At 40.6% G+C, this 21487-nt stretch overlaps 1 protein-coding gene across 18 annotated transcripts in view; it reads right to left on the reverse strand.

Annotated features, from left to right (window-relative positions):
- Positions 1-49: 49 nt before the first annotated feature.
- Positions 50-21487, reverse strand: part of TNRC6B (trinucleotide repeat containing adaptor 6B) — a 153511-nt gene continuing 132073 nt past the window's right edge. For 15 of the 18 annotated variants that reach the window (XM_056341948.1, XM_056341934.1, XM_056341932.1 and 12 more), the window contains 6 exons: positions 21177-21323; positions 20823-20918; positions 17545-17865; positions 17086-17156; positions 15079-15218; positions 50-14131 (listed from right to left, as the gene is read on the reverse strand). In XM_056341948.1, the coding sequence (XP_056197923.1) occupies positions 13741-14131; positions 15079-15218; positions 17086-17156; positions 17545-17865; positions 20823-20918; positions 21177-21323 (1166 nt within the window). In that variant the 3' untranslated portion in view covers positions 50-13740. The remainder of the gene's footprint in view (positions 14132-15078; positions 15219-17085; positions 17157-17544; positions 17866-20822; positions 20919-21176; positions 21324-21487) is intronic. The other 3 variants (XM_056341950.1, XM_056341947.1, XM_056341936.1) reach the window with 1 other exon arrangement.

The raw sequence follows: 21487 nt of genomic DNA on the forward strand, positions 1-21487 counted from the left end.
GGCGGCGGCGCACGCGCGCGGCTCAATGAACGGGCAGAAACGACGAGTGTTAAATGCTTAGCAGCCAAACACATTTATTAGTCTTTTTTTTTTTTTTCCAGGAACCCAAAAATATTTTGTAGTTATAATGTAAGCAACTGAGTTGCACATAATACAATCATATCTTTCAAAAAATAAAAATAAAATAAAAACAAAAAAGCTGTTTAAAAGCCCAAAAAAACCTTCAGAAAACTTATATAAGTATTACACCATCTCTGTTTCAATGAAATGACGACGACTTAATTCCTTATTACTCTTAACTTGTCACACTCCAATAAAACATCACCCTTTTGTTTGTTTGTTTTTCTTTTTTTTTTTCTTTTTTTTTTTTCCTTTTTTTTTTCTTCTAAATCCAGCATGAGAAATACAGTACCTGCTATGGCAAAAATACACATAAAATGCAACATTTCAGCTTATTTGTACATTAGTAGAGTTTAAACATTTTATTGTTGGTTTTTTCTTTAAGTGAACCAGTGATTTTAAGTACCACTATACTAAAAGTAAAATAAAAATATAGAAAAGGAGGAGAAGGGGGGCAGCCAGCCATACAAGAGCACCTTCTAAAGTGCCGAGTTTCTGTGTCCATGGAAAACCCTTCGGAAGTTCAAACCTCTGCAAGCATGTGGGATAGAAATTAAGATGAAACCTGGATATGCAAGACATTGTGTCGTCTCCTCTACGTTCTCCCCATTTGTCCTATAATTTTCTTTACTGCACACGAGAGAGGGAGGGGAGAAACCCCAGCTACGGTGAGAGTTTAGTAAAGGAAGCCATTTCAAGTATAAGAAAAAATGAACACTTATAGGTAACTTGCAAATAGCATCAATATACACATAGCCACTATTTTTATTATTACAATGTCTGCTTCTGGGGGACAGTGTTTCAGGCAAGAGGACTTTACCTGTACCTTCCTGTTACCTATTTATGTGCAAAGTAGAAAAGCTGCCTTTTCTAATCCAGCCATTTTGGACATCGCTGATTTTCTGTTCTGCAACCTCCTCCCTCCACTTTGTAAGGAGAGAAGGTGGTGGCATTATTTTACCAAGACGATTAGATGAAATTAATCTATTTCTCCATTCCTCTTCCAGGCACGCCCTTCTCCCATTACTTGTCTGCAATGAAGAGAAACTTGTCAAACATCTGATGCCCACCATTAGCCAGTTTCCTGAACAAGTAGAAGGCATTTACCTTTGTAAACATAATCCCTTATGTTTGTGGAACTCAAAGCAGCATTTCGTATCTCCATCCAAGTGGTGGAGATTAAAATAGATCAGAATGCTCCCCGCCACTGCTTTTTCTCCTCCCCTCCCTTCCCCTCACCCTCCAAAAGATTACATTTGGTTACTTCTGTTAGAATGTGGGGGTTTTGGTTCTTTAGGGAAAATACTTAGCATTTAATTCAAAGTAAACATTACAGAGTTACCATCAGCAGTCACACTGCTGTTTGTTCTGCTTTCTAGATGAGAAAGAAAAAGCATTGTGCATCAGATATTCTGCATGCTTTAGCCAGGATGTGGCAGAAATCCAAGATAATATGTGTGTAAATCCCACAGGTGCACATGCATCGTTTCACCTTCTTTCTCCGCAGAATCGCTATATGTGCTTCACCTTGAGTACTGGCAAAGATGGAGAGGGTGGCATCTGGCAACAGTGGACAGATGTTCTTAAGGCCATGGGGAGCAACATAGGACAGAGAGGACCAGGGAGTGTCAGATAGGAAGGTTCCAGGTATAGAAGCCATATTCTTGATATTTCAAAGGCCAAATTCCAAAAGGCATGGGATCGTATGCACATCCCTGAGACGCACATCCAAGAAAGAAGAAACAGCGACCATGTGATTGGAGAGGGGAGAAAGTAGCAGAGGTTCCCTGACAGCTGTGGGATTTACCCAATGAAGACCTCATCCCTCACCACCCTCCCAGAGACATTCTGGGAGAGCTGTAAGGCATATACACAAGCAGCATTACTATCATTCCCTCTGTTCCTACGTTTTATTGGCAGGTAATGGCTTCTGTATATTGTGGACAAGAAGAAACACTGCATTTAAAGTGTCACTGGTAACACACTGAAGTTAAATCAGGGAAGGAAACAGAAAGCTACTCTGCCCTTCATCCCTGGAACAGCAGCATTAAGTGGCAAGGTTCTTCATATTACAGTCCCCTCTCTGGAACTACACACCACCTCCCCTTTCTGATGGCAGGAAAAGATGCGTCCACTTGAATGATGACATTACCAAAAACGCTATTAGAGGGCAGGGAAAAATATACAAGCTGATTCCTGTTTGGTGACCTGGTGAAAGAAGCAGCAAGCTCAAAGTACTTAAATCAAGTCTGAAGCTTATCTACGAGTACAATTAAGAGACTTGACCTGTAGCAACACTGGCATAACTGTATAAGGAAGAGCAAAGGGAAACTGGCATAAAGACAGAAGAGGAGGACGAGTAACTGAAACTCCATCAACTTCTGTTACTTAGGATCTGAGTGTCTGATGGCTTTAATCATTAAAAAACAAAAAGTTGCTTGCACACAAAAAAACAATGTAAAAATAATGAGCTATCTTGCTGTAAGATCTTGCTGTAAAAACCTCCTAGTACTTCTATCATGCATCTTTAAAGCACTTTACAAACATTTACTAGATGATCCTCACAGAACCCCTGTGAGGTAGGTATTATCACCCCCGCTTTACAGATGAAAAAACAAAGGCAAAAAAGTTACATGACTTGCCCAAGGCAAGGGAAGAGTAAGGGCCAATGTTAAAATTCAGGAGTTCCTGACTTCTTTCTGGTCCTGTGCTCAAAATCACTAGTTCAAACATCTTTTCTAAAAAGGAGATTAACAGATGGAAATAAAAAGCCCATTAAGTTTAGAAAAAAAGTTAAGATTTAAAAGGTTACATCAGAAGGGGAAATGTACCTCGAGGTATTTTTGTGAGGAGTTTAAACTTCAGATATTTTTTTTTCTTTTCTTTTTTTTGAAGGCAATCTGACAGAGTGGAACCCTGATAAGATCACATCTGCAAGGCAGGCACAGATGCGAGAGTGATCATCAAGTCTATTACTTATTACAGTACTGTGAATGTCAACAAAAACAAAACTGCTGCGTGAAAACACTGAATACAGGCAGGATAATCTCTCAGTTTATGATAGTACATTTAAGATAATGCCAAGGATAATGCAGGTACCATGGTACACCATGGACAAAGGTAAAAGTCAAGTCAAAGGGTCCCTATTAACATGACAGAGCAGCGAGATCTACATTTTTCTGAGGAGACTGCTGCTGGAAGCTCAGCAAGCTTCAAGGAACACACGGTATTCACAATGACTGCATTCTGGAGATGTAAGGAAGTGAAACCTTCTTTATGACTACTACAATACCACCTCATAGTAAAAAAAGATTATTACTTTTAAATAGAGGGCCTTGTCTACATTCCCTAACATTTCACGCACAGCCAACATTAATGCTGAGTCATGGACAGTAATACCAGACAACTAAGCGCTGGTAGCTGCTGACATTGAAAAAAAAGCAGTCCTCTTGTCATGCTTTGATCAGCACTAGGTACCACCTCCACCATCTTGCCCCCAGCTGTGCTGTCACTGCATGAGCTGTGCCAGAAACAGCAACAAAGAAATTTTTAGGGAGAAGAAAGTGTAGACATCAAGGACCAGCTGTGTTCCAATTCTCTTGGAAGAGCGCAAGGACTGTTATAATGGAAAACGAGTAGTAAATTCAAAGACGACAGTGCCTACAGCACTGCGTTTCCTGAGCTTGACAAGGGCCAGAACACAGGAGGCGGTAGATAGTTTTCCAGGTAGAGCTGGTGTCCCATTCACCCTATTGGCCCTGGGTTAACACTGCACAGACAGAATTCACAATCCTGCGCAAGGTTTAGAACAGATTTTGTTTTGCAGTCAACATTAGTTTTCTAAATCTCTGCCCAGTTACTTATTGGCCAACTTCTGAAAAAGAGCGGTTCTTATCAACTCCTTTTTATTTCAAAGTCATCACCTCCTCACTTCACCAAACTATAATGGATATACCATGGACACAGAAACTCCTCAACAGTTTAGCAAAGCTATCTTTGTCCCCTACACCCCCGTTGCAGAATGCATAGTTTACAATTCACTTACAAAATAAAGAAGCAATGCTGACCACATATGGGACCTTTTTTTTTTTTTTGAAAAAAGAACAAACAACCTCTTCTTAAGTTCAGTATCAAAATTCACATTTGCATAATAATACATTTCAAGGCCATTAGAGAGGAATGAGAGCGAAGCAAAGAAAACTGCAGAGTCTCTCCTCTCTTTGTCTTCCTGAATAGAGCTGAGGGATCCCACTGGAGTTCCTTTTCAGGGTGGGAATTCGAAGGGCTACAGTGACAGCTCTTGATCTTGTACACCTCATGTTTTGGGTGGGACGAAGAGGTGAATTATTAGAAAAAAAAAAACAAATGGAAGGAGACACTGCAGATTCCCATGTTTAGCTACAAACAGCTTCGAAGAAACAAAAAATTACTTCAGATTTTTTTCCTTTTAAACACTTCTACCTCACCATTTCAAAAACTTTTTTCTTCTTGTGTAATACCCTGTTCATTTAAATGGCAACGTTAAGTGTGCTGGAAGTTGAAGGGTTGAAAAAAAATAAATTTTCCTGTTTCTCTTATTGGGACACGGACAGAGAGGGTAAAAGTGTGCCTGCACCCACTATTTAACAGAAGCTACAAAACGTCATCTTCTCTACATGTATAAATTCGTCTCAAACATCACTGTGTTTCAATTCTCCAGTGCTTACAAAAAATAAAGCCACACACACTCACACTCATGCACAAAAACATAAAGAGAAGCCACATAATACGTATACAAACTCAACCTGCAACAGCAGACTAGCCTAAAACTATCAACAGCTTCTGTGCATCACATGACGTCCCTTCGCCCCCCCCACCCCCCCTTCCCCGATCTCTACCACATATGAATACGTATTGTGCAGTGTAGAGACCAGCCCAAAGATGCTGCTTGTCAAAAGGGACCAGTGGGCTGCAATCTCCATGTCTGACCTCTTGAAAGAATGAATTGACCATTGTCTCCCCTCCAGCCCAAGTGGTCTCCTCAATTAGACAGTCACTGTACTCACAAAGGCACATTCATAAATACCACATTTAACTTACTGCTTGTAAAAACATCGGAGAAAAATGTTAAGCGCTTATACCCCCAACCCATCCCTACTGACCCAGCAAGAAGTATCACAATAACCTATCACTTGGTGAGACCTTACTCTACCTTTAGAAGGTACATATTAAAGAAGTCTTCCAACACCTCTTTTAAAATTTTTTTTGCATAAATGAATGCTTTTTTGTTTTTGGCTTACATGTTTTGGAATACAGCACACTCACTATAAAGCTCTGTTGTAAGGCTACCCCCTAAAGTAAGGCTGTTCTACCTTGGCTTGCATTTTCACTTCATTTTGCTTCTTTTCCACACATTCCCAAAACAAAACAAAAAAACCCACACAGCGCCTTATATAGAAAGGGTAAGCCATATCTGGCAGGGAGAGGGAGGGGAAAGAAAGCACATAATATCATAACCATGTCACTAAAATAGCTATTCTAACAAGCTGTGCAACCTGCTCTTACTGCTCAACAGTAAACGATGAACAAAATATTCGCTTATGGTTGTGTTTCGTCTGAAACAGGAGAAGCTTCTACTTTGTCTTAATTTAAAACAACCCAAACAGGTAAAAAAAAAAATAAATGAGGAAGTTAGTTCTGTGAATGCAACAACACACACTAATACCCAAGAGGAGGCATTTAGTGCTGAAGGAAACATTTCTTGCTAAGCACTGCCTCCTTGTATTGCGCATCCATGCAAACTTCTCCAGTTTCTTCTCTTCCCCTCTGCCCACCACAGTCAAGAATGTTTGCTGCAAAAATACTTAATGCTGGCTAGCGCAATGCATTCTTCTTCTTTTTTTCCTTTTCCCCTGGAGTGCTCTGTGTTCATTTACAGAAAGGCTGTCAAGAGTCAAGTCAAAAAACTCCCTTTCTCACTACAAAGTTAACAGGAACCCTAACACTGCTGAATGTCACCAGTCCCAGCTGTCACACATACAGGGCAAAAATGGCTCTTTGCAGAGGGCACTTCATTAGCTAGAAGCTTGCTTGTATAGCATAGGAGTCTGGGAGACTTTCAGAGAAAAAACTTTCCTGCATAGCTCAATGAAAAGCAACACGCATGCAAACTGTGTATGCAAACAGATGTTGTCTGCTGCGTGCCACAGATGAAGCTGCATCTTGGCCTGACAATAGTTTTAAAAATAGGCTCCAAACCATCAGGAGCTGTGGCGCTTTTTGTAGCGCAGATGAAATCTTAAATCACTTTTCATGTAAGGATTAGAAGCTATAGTTACTACATCACAAAGTTTAAAGTCTCACGTAACACCACAAAATAGAAAGCTGTATTTTAAACAGGACCCTGACTCAGTTTTAACAGCAATGTAGACAGACCCTTAAATTCTATTGTAGGCAAAGTTCTGCTTGGCGAGTCACTACAAAATGGACCTGCTTCCTATTATCTAATGCAGGGGAACTTTGGTACAATTCAGCAACACTTGTATTTACAGTGATGGGACACTTACGCAAAACATTCTGAGCAACACGAACTAGTAAGGATGCTAAAAATGTCCAGTTAATCTCCTGTCATTTAGCACAACTAACGACTCTGCTACAGTGTAATTTTTGCTTTGTGTTATAGGTTTGGATATGAATTCAGGTCAACAGGGAAAACCTGCTCTGTCTACACTGGGAAATTGTACATATTTCTCCCCATTACTGTTAACATCCTTCTGCCACAGGTGGAAGCCTAGTACTGGATGTGGAGGAAAAGAAAGAGAGTTTGGGTTTTAGAAACCTGTATTTTGATCACAGCAGGCATGGCTGATATGATCTTACAGTATAATTTCCTAATATTACAAAATAGTAACAAATAAGAACTGAAATGATATTTTGTGCAAAATCAATTTAGACAAACCAACAGATTCTGCGTATATTGTTTCAGATTCAGGACCCAAGTTGCACTTAACAGCATTTGTGTGTGTGTGGGGGGTTGGGTTTGGTTTTTTGTTTGTGAGGATTTTGTTTGTTTTTACATTTCATTTCAGATTAGTTTTATTGGTATTACTTTCCTGTGCACAACTACATGCATGCATATTTACAGTTAATAAAGCTGCTTCTGCTAGAGGAACCTTACCTCTTTAGAGAGAAAACCCCCTACTTTTTACTCAATGAGAACTCATACCCTGAGATGCTAACCATCCATCACAAAACCAGCATTTCAATCCACTTGAGAAACCTGGATAGTAAGGTCACATGATTTACAGTGAATATGACATATGCAACACATATGTTTGCTGCACTGGAAATACAACAGGTCCTCATGTGCCACCTTGGCCCTGATCCAGCTAAGGTTTACTGACACAAAGAGCCCTTACCCAACCAGTACGCACTCATTTAAGGTCAGCGGGACTAATTCACATGAGGATCACTACAGATCCTGACCAGACTCGGCCAAACTTGGGTATCTCAGATATACAAACAGTACTCCTCTTAAAGTCAACAGGGAAACAATGCACACAAACAAAATCAGAAGCCTAAGAGGCAAGCATAATAAAGAATGAAGCAAAACAACCAAGCAACCAACCAACCCCCTACAGTCAGTCCAGTCCTGTTTGGACGCACTACTAAGAGACATTGTGGAAGATGTGGCAGTATTTTTTAAAAAAAGAATAAAGTTTTCAGGAATAAATGTTTAGAAATTGGGGTGGGGGGAACTTAATATAAAGGTTCAACTGTTTATTTAATCTTTGAGGTGGGCACCCCAGCTAGTTTGTTGAAAACATCCTGCTTACATTGCTGAAGAAAACCACACTTGGCTTAATATTCTTGCTCATTACCCAAGCCACTTAACATGAGGCAAAATAAAGAACTTACAAGAAAAACCTGACACCCTCTGATCGGGAAAAACCCCAAACCAACAAAACACTCACTCTCAAGACTGCTGGGCAAGTGTCCAGGTGAAAGCATAAAAACACTGGTAAAAGATGGCAAGTCTTCCAAAGTACATGGCACTAATGCTTTCCAAAGTAAATTTCGAAGGTCTCAACAGAGATTTCTGAGCTGTACCCCACCTTTTTTTCTTTTGCTCGCTAGACTTTTTTGTCTTTGTTGTCACTGCTAAAATAAAATACTCAAATGAGGCAAAGAATTGTCAAACCCGTTAAAAACTCTCAGCTTGATACACATTGCAGGGCAGTGTAAGCAAAGTGGCTGGTAACAAATGGGTATTTCCTTAGAAATGTTTCATTTTGGTTTTTTACTAGTTAAGCACTGAAAGATTCAAAACCTGGAAAAAACCAGGAATACTGAATCCACCTGTAAAGTATATCTATGTTTAAACTGTATAACCTGGAGAACCCAAACCAAGAACAAAATTAATTGAGTTCTGTTTATCACTTGAGAAATTAAAAAGTGTTTTCCAGTGAAAGATGTTATATTTGACTTTTATCTGGAAACAGATGCCCATAGTCTATTCCAAGCTGTGCCTCTCCTAGTCTCTTTTCCTTACCTTCTCTGTTGATATGTTTAAACAAGACGCTGCCACCGATTCCCTCCCTGGAACAGTTTTATAAAAAAGCCTGGAAGTACCCTAACATCAACTCCTGCTGACTTATCACTGTTAAGAGCTCAAATGGTAGCAGAATATTTACAACATTAAGTGATGGTTGTCCCTGGAAGCTGACTCTGGTTGGTACAAAGCTCAGAAATCACTTAACAATGGTTAGGAGTGCCATGACTAAGTCATACTAGCAACATCATATATGGTTAGCTACATATAATCTGGAGAGGAACAGAACTGCCAACTGTAGTCGGAAAATAGTAAGATCAATTTAGCTTTAACTATTTAGGAAAACTATCACCAAGGAGACAGTTACTAACATTTGCAGGCCTGCACACTTGGAGGAAGGAGGAACACACTGCTGTACAATAGGTTTGGTCCCAGTAGACCAACGAAGCTCCAGACTGCCAACCCTTCAGCAGTCAGTCACAACCCACTTCCAAGTGACTGTCAAGTTTCTGGGTTCTTTTTGACGAAATCCTACAGTTTCCTCTCTTTTGGGATATTACTGATTTGATAAAACACAGCCTCTGGGAAAGCACCCAGAAATTCTCTCCATAAAATAAAAAAATCCCTAAGTCCCTAAATAAATCCTCCTACTGGCCCATGACAGGATTTATTATTTTTTTTAAAGCGCATTATTACTGATGCATTATTTTCAACACCACACACGTATACGCTCAAGATGTACATGCAGTGCAACATGAAAACATTGGGCAACTGATATGAAAACGACAGAACTTGGCATCTGATTTACTGTTTTTTAAATAAATAAAAAAGTTCTCAACTACTGTTACGTAACTCTTTGCACGACATGCTTACGCAGCACGCTTTTTCCTTAGGAACGGGTACATCTATTTCAACGAAGTGGCTATACTGCCTCACTTTGCCATGTCTTCCCTCCTTCCCCCTGCTGTAGGGCATGTGGGTACATGTGAAAAGGCACTAGCGTGGTTTTTGTGGTTTGAGCCTAGCCATTTCAGGCGGAGCAAGCCCCTGACCCTTACAGCTGGGAGACAGAAGTTGGCCATCCCACCGAACTCTGAAGTTCAAGACTGTAAGCCCTGACAGCCAGCAGCAGCAACAGGGTGAACAGAAGAGTTTAACAGGTTATTTTCCCCATATAAAACAAAACTGAAAGACTGGGAGGTGGGGTGGGTGAAGAAAAGCAAGCAGCAAATCTCCAAGTGGGGAATAAAACTGACCAAATAGCTGAAAACAGGGAAGTTGATTTCTAATATATGTTTTACTGGAGTTTTTCCATATTCTCTCTTTCTTCTGTACTAAAAAAGGCAGGATAATAAGACTACTTCATTACTGGGTATTCTGTCAGCACTGGTTTTCTTTAGCACTACTGAAGTGGTTTAAAGCAGCACCATCATGTATTTCCTGCTAGTCCTCCTAACTGAGAACTCTTTCAGTTAAACTATATTGCATTTTAATTAGGTATATAGTTTCACTTTGCTTTTAAAAAGGTGCTTGGAAGAATATTTTCATTTAGTTTCAATCAAGAGGGAACAAAGTGATAATATTTCCATTCACAATTCACACACTTCTCTTCTCCATGCAACTGCACACGTCTGCATGAGAAAGAAAGCACTGTAAATGATAACCCTTCTTCTCCCACAACTTGTTTAAGATTACAATGAATTTCTGTTGCTGATATTGAGAAGTTTTTGAATGTATTTTAATTTATACAGTCTTTAAAATTCTTGATCCCCCGCTTGACAGTAACATTTGGAGATTTTTTCTTTTTGTCTTTTTCTTTTTTTTTTTTTTTTTTTAAGCATTTTTATTTTAAAGTAAAAACTTTCAAACATTTTGAAGATTCAGGAACTTGTAAAAGTTTATCAACAAGAAACAGCCATCTATCTAGGATAAGATAAGGTTAAATAAACCATCTTCAAAAAACTGGCTTCCTACCCTAGAATTCCTGAGAATGCTTGCAAATTTAAAGCAGGAAAATAAAATGTTAAAATAAAAACAAAAACACTGTTAAATGCTCCCAGAGTTAGTCTTCATCTAAAATATATATATGCACTTTTTGGTCTTTTTTTGTATGTTTTAATTTTTTTCCCTTTAAGCTTACAATGGAAGAACAAATTAGCTTTTCTTTTTAAATATTTCAAATCCCTCATTATGTCTTGTAAACAAGAGGGGCTCTAGCACCCGGCTTTCACCGTAGTATCGCAATGAACTCAACTAGCCCAAAGTGCAGGAAAAGGGACCTTAGGGCAGGTTGGGAGAGAGAAGTGAGGGTGGAACACAGCAATGAACCAGCATGTATAGCAAATCATGTGACAGAATGGATACTGGCTTACTCCAGGCCAAAGTTGCTTCAACTAGGAAGTACTGCTGGCACAGGACTTAAGAACCTGCTCTGCGTGTCTGAGTGCAGCTGGTCTTTGAGCAGAGACTAGCAGAAACAAAGCTTTACGGATGTGTGCACATGAGGGGCACTAGCTGGCAGGAGCTGGAAGAGAGCACTTTGTTTCTTTGTGCATGGTGGGATGGATGAAGGAGGAGACATGATAGAAAAGTATATTCAGAAGGGGCCAGAGTATGCTGCACACTCCAATTTACTGAACAAATACAAACCTACTCATACTTTTTGTCATGTAACACTTTGCATACAAATCTACAGGCATGTGTATATGCAGCATTTCCCTCAGTCTTCCTTGTGACATTGGGTTTACATAGAAAGGGCGAAGTAAAAAAGCCACCTAAGTCCCCAGCCGTTCCCTCCCACCCCCAGCACACAGGCATACACACACACACCCCCCCAACAGGCACCACCCCCCCACACCCCCTTACTTGAATCTGCTTTTGCTTCTCCCCACCCAACCCATGCTTACAGAATTTAACGTACTAGACATTGTCGTATCCTTCAATGAAAATGCTGAAGAGACTCCCCTATCCCCCCCACCCCCCCCCGCCCCGGTAATAAAGCCCGAGCACTACTACCACTGAGGGCTGGAATGGACAGGTACGTGCTGGTACAGAATGTCGGCACTTTGTTAGACAGTGTAACAGCTAGACAATACCACATGGAAGTCCTAGCACTTATGGAAAAAGTACCGGCATCTCTCTTCCCTCTTCTCCCGGCCCCACCTCGCTGAAAGACTTCCCGCTTTGTGTCAAGGGATGTTCCTTCAAGTCTGCTACAACTCTTTTCACAACAACAGGTCTTGAAAGTTTTGTTCCCAGCGCACACATGCACGCATACACTGGCTATCACTGTGGATTATAGGTCACCCCTATCCTGCCCAGAGTACTACTACACTGATGCTAAAAAAACCCCAAACCTTTCCTTAAATACAGAAATTAAAAAGCAACAGTACAGAAAAAGTAAAAACAAAACCCAAAAAGGTGCAATACTTTAAAAAAAAAAAAAAAGTATTTGCTAGTTAATATACCTCCCTAAGCAAAATCACGTACACAGGAAAAAACACAACACAGAGAAACAAAAGGAAACGTTTGAAGTACACACTGGTTTAAGAACATTCGTAAGTAAACGTTTCTGTCAGTGATGGTCTGGCGCTGTAATACACCAAGGCCTGGCACAGGTAACGCTCACCATGAAGGACGCAGAAAGGAGTTAGCTGCATGTGCTTTCAGGAGATGAGGCAGGCCGGCCAGCTATTTGCTGACATGATTTAGTTTTTGTCAGTTTTAATACAAGCAGTAAATCAGTTAAAAGGCTAATTTAGTTGGGCTGGACTTTCAAGCTTTTGATGGATTCTTCAAGAATGAGCACGGGTGCCTAATTAGGTTTGGGGGAGAAAAGAACCACTCTTTTTTAAAGGTACTGAAGCCTGCGAAAGACTGAATAAGAACATTTGGATTAGCTGCACAAAAAATGGCAATGTCTTCTTTTCTCCTCTTTTCCCCTCATTGGAAGAAAAAAAAAAATGGCTTGCATTATATAACAAACATTCTAGGGTTCACTCAGTACAAAACCCCCACATGCAGACAAATAAATACACTGCTACTCAAAAGACAACACTGGCTCCCCTCTCACCAAATCCTTTGGATATGGCAGTGTTCTGCTCTACCACAACGTTAGAACAAGGGCTAGGAAGCGACTACCCCAGTCAATATGATCTGCAGACTTGAGATAGCACCCTGCTAAAATCAATTTTAAAAAACCTACTGACAAATTTTAATCCAGCCCAACTGGATTCTGCTTCAGCCACAGGGACTCCACCATGCCTGTCTTGTTTCCAGAATCAAGACACGCAGATGGCCAGCCAGCCCGTAGACCATCAGCAATGCAGCGTTTCAAGATTATATATATAGAGAAAAAAATGCACACACACGAACATGTGCACACGCACTCACACAGAAACAAGCACACGTGGGCAGTTACATGTGCCAGAACACACTGGTACTTATCAACCAGCCAATCACAAAGTGTTGGTTTTTTTGTTTTGTTTTGTTTTTGTTTTTTTCAGTTTTGTTTTTTTTTTTGTGGGTTTTTTAATTTTTTGATTTTTTTTTTTTTTTTTTCGTTTTTAAAGTGAGGCTCCGTCAAGTCTTCCCCCCCCCACCCCCCCTTTTTCTTTTGAACCCCTCCCCTACCCCAACCCAACATGGTAGACCTAAGGACGGAAACACACCCAGTGCAAACAAAGTTAAAAAGCTATTTTTTCAGTATATATGTTTCTTAGCAACAACTTCCGTATAACATGAAAAAGTGAAAAACTAGAAACTAATTTTTTTAATTTTTTGTGTTTAAATTTAAATGGTATGTGTACTTGCTTCACATTGTCTTTCTAAGTTGGCGTTCATGATTCAAGTATTTCAAGAGTGATATGTTCTCTTTTTGGATTCATATTCCAAACAAAAAAACTGAAGTTATATAAGGGAGGCAACTATGTGCTCAGACAGTCTATCAATGACCCACCTTTTTTTCTCTCTCCGTTTTCTTTTTTCCTTTTATAAATGTATTTATTGCAAGTTGAAAAAAACGAAAAGGTCAAGTTAGTGCTGCTGCTGTTCCAAAAAAGGTCACGAGGTCAGAGTTGAAAGTTCTAAGTTCAGATTGAATCCGACCCTCCTCCCAGAAGGTCTCCAGGTAGTAAGGGAGCAGGGCTGCCCATTCTGTGTGGATCCTCTACACTTGGGACCCCCCACAAGCTTGAAGAATAGTTTGGGGGCCCCCACAACGAAGCGCCAGTGAGATCACCCCCACTGCTGCTGCTGCCGCCACCACTGCTCCACTGCCCAAGCCCTGTTGACCCACCAAAGAGATTCAAAGCAGGTCCAACTGGATCTGTCTGGTTCTGTCCTGTCTCCAGGGATTGCCAGCCTGCTGTGGGTGCACTTGGAGTTGCTGCAGGTGTAGGCGGCTGGGCTTGTGCCAGAAAGCGACTAACCTCTTCATCTGTAGCAAACTCAGCCAGGATGGTAGTGTTTCCCAACACACACCTAGAAGATGAGACACATGGAAGAAAAAAAACCAATCATTACATCCAGAAAGTAAGGGCAAAGGATTCAGAAGGCATGGAAAAACACTATTAGTTGCCCAAACCAAAGTAAGCAGTAGCTTGTGCAATGGAAGGAGCACAGAAAACTTCAGCTGTTCTGAACAGTGAAACTCACAAAAGCACAAAAACTTCCATTTTATAAGGGGAGGACCCCCACCCCAAACTAACCAACCCTCTCTCCCCAACATTCAGTTGTTATGTCTGCAACAAAACCTTATAAATTTAAACTTAGGTCCTGAACATTAATATCAAGAGCAGTAAAAAGAGAAGTAACGTGTAGCTAAATGGTAAATGCACATATGCCACCTTTCAAACAAAACAGAGGAAGAACAGGTTAAACGCCTGTGATATTCTGGATACGATTAGCATAGTTCAAAAGTTTTCATTCAGTTTAAGGGCTTACATCTCTCCCCCCAAGATTTATGTCTCAAAACCTCTCATAGTTTCAAAATACACCACAGCCACAGTCAGTTCCAAAAAGCTTAAGGAAAGGAAACACAAGATCTGCAGATTTTCAAGCAAGCTGTTTCAGGTGCATCTTAAAACTAGAGCAAATGCCCACCCATCTGTGTTACACACATAAGAACAATTTTGACCTGAAACAATTTACAAGCTTTTCAAAAATACCCAATATTTTACAGTAGGGTGCATACTGGCCACGATTCCATCCTATTTGCACCTTTTTTGTTCTGTATGTGGCAGTTTGTGCCAGCAATTAAAAGTAACACAAACAGAAGGCATCTTTGTTTCTTTCCTTCCTCTGCTGATGAATGGAAGATTGAATTCTAACCATGACACTTGAAATGAGTTTCCAAAGCATAGCACGGAACAGACGTTTTGTGTTCATGACTAAAGCAGTAATAAAGAACGGATGCAGGGACTGCTTACATGTGCAGTGCAGTCTGGGCCTTGGCCGCCTCCTGTTTGGTGTTATATCGGATAAGGGCGGTGCCCTGGGTCAGGTTCAGATGGAATGTCAGCAGTGGGCCATGCTGCATGCAGATCGTCCTCAAGGTTGACCCATCAATCTGAGGAAGAACAGCCAGGATGAAACAGATGTTTGTAACTATTTATCCAAATGTACTCCAATCCTAACTTTGACTCGGTAATTAAAAGATAATCTGCTCTCAGACAGGAAAACAGGTGAAAGCAGTAGGAAGTAAGCAAAAGTGACAGAATTTAATTTTCAAACAGAATTCGTATCCCTTGACTTCTCACAACTACAATGACTTTGCTTTATCTAATCTAACTTATCTTTCCCGCTCACGTGTAGCTCGAGTTCAGTTTTCCGCATCTTCTTGAGTTTCTTGCATGGTACCCATCCTTATGTTGGCAGGTTTTCCAGTAATTACATGGAACTCGCAGTTCTCAACGTCTTTAGCCCTCAGGATTCATACCAAAGGAACCAGAATGTCTTAAGTCTCCAGCACTTTGATATCAGTAGAATTCAGACCAACCAGTATTTAGAAGTTCTTAGCAAACCTGGAAATATCACCTCTACAATGAGGGTTTTAAAAAAATTTGTTTTGGTGCTTTGTCGTCTTTGTGGTTTATGAAACTGTAAGTCACAGAAATAGTCAGTGATCTTTCTGCCAAACTCAGCAGCATTCATTCCTCCTGAACAATGTTTTCACCGCAGTTGTTGCCTACATTCCTTCTGCAGCAGTAACAGCTTATTACTTACCTCCAGTAACCGCTGTTCTCCAAGGTGTTCTGTACAGACAGATTCCATTCCCAGTATGCCATGGGAACATGCACACATGAATGGGATCCATATGTGCAGATACTTAAGGAAGTGCTACTGTCTTCCTTCTCCCTTCCCCTCCTCCATTATATAATACGACCTCAAATGAGGGAAAAGGAAGTTGCATGTGTGTACAAATATGGTTGAAGTTAAAATAGAGAAGCCTGAAATGAAAATACTGTCCCTGAATGCACCTTAACCTTTACGCTTCCTTTTCTCTAGTATGCTATTCATTGTGGTTTAGTACATTTGTTATGGAAGAGACAACTATAATCTGCTTCTTTCTCTTTTCTATTAACTTAATCCCTCCAAAATATATTCTTCTTCCATTAAATGATTCCTAAAGCAGTACTAAACTACCTTGCATGAGGGAGACTTAGAACTGTGCCTCCTCATCATACCACTCCTGTTTCCTTCACATCAAGGAAAACAGTCTTTTCTATGAAAAGAGCATAGTTTGCCAATTTAGGCGATCTGAAGGAGACCTAAGTTTTTCCTCTGACACTGATATTTTCCCAGATTGTAGTAGAAGCATGATAAATTATCCTGCTGAACAGAGGATTCTGTCTAGACCTCAGGATGCTGCTGATAGTCATACAGGCTTCTCCTAAACCCTGAATACAGACTAACTGGGATTGCTGAAACCAGGATGTCCACAGAATTCATTTTGAATGGAAGCAAGCTCTTGAGAATACTTGCAGAAACAACCTAGCTAGACTGGTTTTGGCAGGAGCGCTGGAAACATTCTGTGGTTTCACTATGGAAACACCAAAGTGAAAACTGGCAGTTACACCAGCTTTCTTATTGACAATATCCGAAAGAACAGTCTTTTCAACAGCTATAAACCATTCCACATTATGGTCATGCAACTTATCGTCACTTTAAGAAAAATCTTCCTGCTCCAGTAATTTTTTTTGAAACTGTAGTTAATGAAGGGTTATGATGGTCATGTAACAAAAACTGAACATCTTGAAGTTATCTGAAGAGATCACAATAGAGAAACCAGACTGCAGCCCAATTTAGTAGAAAGACATCTTACATATGCTGACAAATCTGATTTTGTTAGATTTTACACAAAGAGAAACAACTGAAGGATCCACATATCTGTATCTTGGTAAAGCAAACAAGTTCCCAGAAACAACAGAAAATACCTGTGGAGTGAGATTGTGAAGAACCAACCAGTAGCTAGGACGAACTGAGCCACCATCGCTCCAAGTAGATGCTGCAAATTGTAAGACACAGCAATCAATACAGATTTGATATGAAGAAAACCATTTTTTGTTACAGTCAGGTCTTTCAATTCAGACAAATTCAGCATTAACAGCCCTGCTAACACAGGAAAGCCTAATCTTCAGTCCTGAAAACAAAACCACATCTTTCCTCACATTTCACTTCAAGATTCACTTTTTACAACAGTTTATCTTCAAGGAGCTTCCCACCCACAGAAAGCATCTAGCTTTGAACGGCCCCCGGCAGGTATTCCTTCGGCAGCTCTCAGCCCCCTTCACTCATTCCCTGCAGCAGGACCTGAGATTCCACCCCCCACCCCCACCTCAATGACTGACAGCAAACTTCCATTTCAAGAAGGAACTTTTTTTTTTTCCTTTTACCAGACAACTGCAACTTTCTTTCCTCCAAACCATTAGTGCTGTAAAATGCACACTCCTCAGGTCTGATCAATGGTGCTATCAGTTGATTCTTCTCACCAGAGGCAAGCCTTGAGTCCTGTGCCCCCCAGCCCCTGACCGATCGGGGTGCTGCGCTGTTCCATGGAGATGATGGTTTGGGGTTGGTCAGGCCAGGAGGCGGGCGGGGCAGCCCTGTAGTGTTCCTTGAGGAAATATGGTTTTTCCACATCTTGTTGGAGAGATGAGTGGGATTGTGTCCTATGGGATCTGGGGACCATGTTGATTTGTAATCACTGAATTTTGCTAGAAGAACAAATAAATTGTACATATTAGAGAAACTTGTGAGATTCGAGTAACCTTTAACTGTACTATCACTGTAAACCCTTTGACTGCACTTACATCTGAGACAAGCACAAAGCAAGGAACCATACAACAGTTAATTTACCATACCAAAAAAAGCCATACTCACTTAAGTCAATCTTTGCTTATTTTATATATGCGGACAAAAAAAAAATCTCTCTACATCACTTATGATAATAACTGGTCACAGTATGTTCATTCATTAATACATTTAATTTGAGAACCTGAGAATGTCTTACAAATTTGGGCACTACCGACCTTTAATGAAACTGAACCTTTTTCAGGACAAAAACTTGCAGAGAACTGAAATGAGTGTTTAACACTCTTGGTCTACCAAGCTCATGCTACCTCCTAAAGATGTCCCCCTATAAGACTCAAAGCTTTCTCATGAATCACAAATTTCATACAGAGTTGATCCAACAGTAAGACATAAAGAAAGCCATTTAGCTGCACAACAGCTGGACTTTTAAACGGTTCTGATAATGCATATTCATTTTTTTACTAGAAAGCATTACCAAATGCCTATTAGGAGAAAGCCAACAGCGGCTATCTCTTAACACATTTCAAGAACCCTTTATTAAATAAGCACAATAAACGAGAAAAACGAACACACTCCCAAAAACATCACCATGGTCACGAATACCTGGGGGCTTTTCCTAAACCAGTTTTCCCTAAGAAGGCAGACCTCAAATTCTCCTACACCTTCTGACACCAAGGGACATTTATCACCCAGCCAAAAACCAAACCAAATGTCAAAACTGCTCGAGTAATTTCTGTCTTCTTGTTCTGTAATGAGAACTAGCAAACATAGACAGGGTAATCTGGGGGAAAAGGCACTTGTGTCATGAATTATCTTAATCAGAACACATATGCGTGTGTGCAAATTTATGTATTAAACTCTATTCACTAACAAAAGGTAGTAAATTACTTACTTGAAACAAAGGGTAAAACTTCAGGTTTACAACATGCCAGGGGGTCACAAAACAATACATTTGGGAATCAAGACCATAAAGTGAAAGCATGCTTCATTTTACAGTCGGATCACTGTATTTCCATGAGAGTAAGTCTCAACAGCAAGTAGGTTTCGAAACTAACCTATGAAAGTATATGAAAGTACTTAAAAACCTGAGTAGCCTGTTTTACAGATGTGTGAATTTTAAATCCCTCATTCAGGTGACCTACTTTCTGGCTGTAAAACACTGTTTAACAACATGATCAGAAGATGGTATGTGTGCCAGGCAGTGGTATAGTTTCCGTAATTCAACAATGACTTCCATTATTTTTAAATCTCTTGGGTCTTTTTATGTGCTAGACAAAAATTTAGCAAAGGTAAAAAGCTGATATATGCCACCCCCCTTCCCCAGGCTATGAAAGAGAAATCTTACGTCACTGGAATGATGCATGCACACGTACTGCTTCAAACCTAAGTCACCCCACAAACTGGCAGCAGTAACACTGCTTCAAGTTCTTCTTGAGGACTAAATAGGATTTTCAACACATTTTGTTAAGATGTTGAGATAACATATAAACACAGCTTTTATTTACTAAAATGCAAATCCCAGTTTGGACCAGATGTAGTTCTCAGCTATATTCACCACTTCTGCTATTTACACACAATTCTTCAGTTTTAAGTAGTTGTCAAGACAATGATGTCTCTGAGAGAAAACTCTGGCACTTGTAAGAAGTTCAAAATCCAAATGGTTTGTCTGGAGCAAGTATTTCCAGAACCCCACTCAGAAGTGTGTGCAGAAACCATTTTTCACAAGAAAACTTTGAAGAACTACTTACCAAGGATCTGAGGCAGATATCTAATTTACTATTTACAGGCCCACCATTAAAAGCCAGAGGACTGAAGCCCTCTCTCTCTCCAGGTTTCAGGGAACTGAGTGCTATAAAAGGTGAGGCAAAAATGTTCCCTTCACAGCACTCCAATTTCTAAAGTTAAAATGAATAAACCCACTCACCTTAACTCAGACATACAAAAGCAGGCATGTTTAAAAAAATTACAGTTCCCCAACACCTTTGTGGATGTGTGGTTTGGTGGGTTTTTTTCCCCCTTTTGAATCTGCTGCTCACTGCTACCCTTTAGCTTACATAACGTACTGGTTTTGGCTGGGATAGAGTTAATTTTCTTCATAGCAGCTACTATGAGGCTATGTTTTGGATTTGCACTGAAAACAGTGCTGGTAATACATGGATGTTTTTGTTATTGCTGAGCAGTGCTTACACAGCATCACAGCCTTTTCTGCTTCTCACACCATTCTGCAAACAAGTAGGAGGGGCATGCACAAAAAGCTGGGAGAAGACACAGCTGAGACAGCTGACCCCAGCTGACCAAAGGGATATTCCATACCATATGATGTCATACTCCTATAAAGCTGGGGGAAGGAGGTGGTGGGTGGATGTTGGGAGTAACCCTGTTTGTCTTCTCAAGTAACTGTTACACCTGATGGAGCCCTGCTTTCCCGCCTGCCGACGGGAAGCAGTGAATTAATTCCTTGTTTTGCCTTGCTTGCATGTGCAGCTTTTGCTTATTAAATTGACTTTTATCTCAACCCACGAGTTTTCTCGCTTTTACTCTTCTGATTCTCCCGCCCATCCCACCACATTCCACCAGGGGGAAGCAGTGAGCGGCTGCGTGGTGCCAAGTTACCACCTGGGGTTAAACTGCAACAGGTAACAGAATTCTGTACCGGGGTGGAAGGAAGGGCAGAGCATCTTACTCTACTTCTAAAGTGTGTTCTATCACCAGGAGGAAAACTATCTGATCAGCCACTTAAATTTGGACTTCCTCAGAAATTACTGGAAGACTAAATATTAAAAGTAGAGTAAGAGTGAGGAACTAGGGACTCAGTGGAAAATGCTTTTCCCAGTTAAAATTTTGTTTTGGAGCCGCGTACCTGAAGTGCTATGAACGTTGGTGAAGGAATTGTCAGAGGCACTGTAGGGCCAGGCACCAGGTGAAGGCAGCGAGGTGTTGAGGGAAGAATTAGACCCTATCAAACAGAAAAGGAGAGAGAAAGAGCAGGCCGATTTCACAGTGTTTCTGTAACACTGTTAAACCCCAAGAGAGAGCCATGATCATACACCCATGCCAAACTTTCACGTGATACACAGCCATGGTGCAAAGGCACACAGGTTCCTTCTTAGTCAAATGCAACAGACTGTTACCCTGATACGACAGGAACATCAGAATATTCTCAAATAACAGAACTACTTAAATAAACACATACCCATTTTGTTTACTGTTTTACCTGTGGTGTTGTCCCGCAGAAGTTGGTGGTCAGTATCTACAATGGGAGATGTGGCTGTCCCCCCCAGCACACTTCCAGGGGTCACATAGGGGTCAGATTCAGGGTCAATGTTTTGTATACCTTTCCATGGCACTCCTGGTTGGAACTCTGGGACAGGAGGGAAGAAAGCATTAGATGCAAACAGGGAAATGCCAATTACTGAAGGAATTGTTGGAAGATATTTTAGGAGGGTAAATAACTGTCTTCTACGCTGTTCCCCGGGGCTTGGGGGGGGGAATATAAACTTTTAAAATTAAAATTACTTCACATTT

The sequence above is a fragment of the Falco biarmicus genome, chromosome 5 (genome assembly GCF_023638135.1).
Source record: "Falco biarmicus isolate bFalBia1 chromosome 5, bFalBia1.pri, whole genome shotgun sequence".
In the NCBI taxonomy this organism is placed as follows: Eukaryota; Metazoa; Chordata; class Aves; order Falconiformes; family Falconidae; genus Falco; species Falco biarmicus.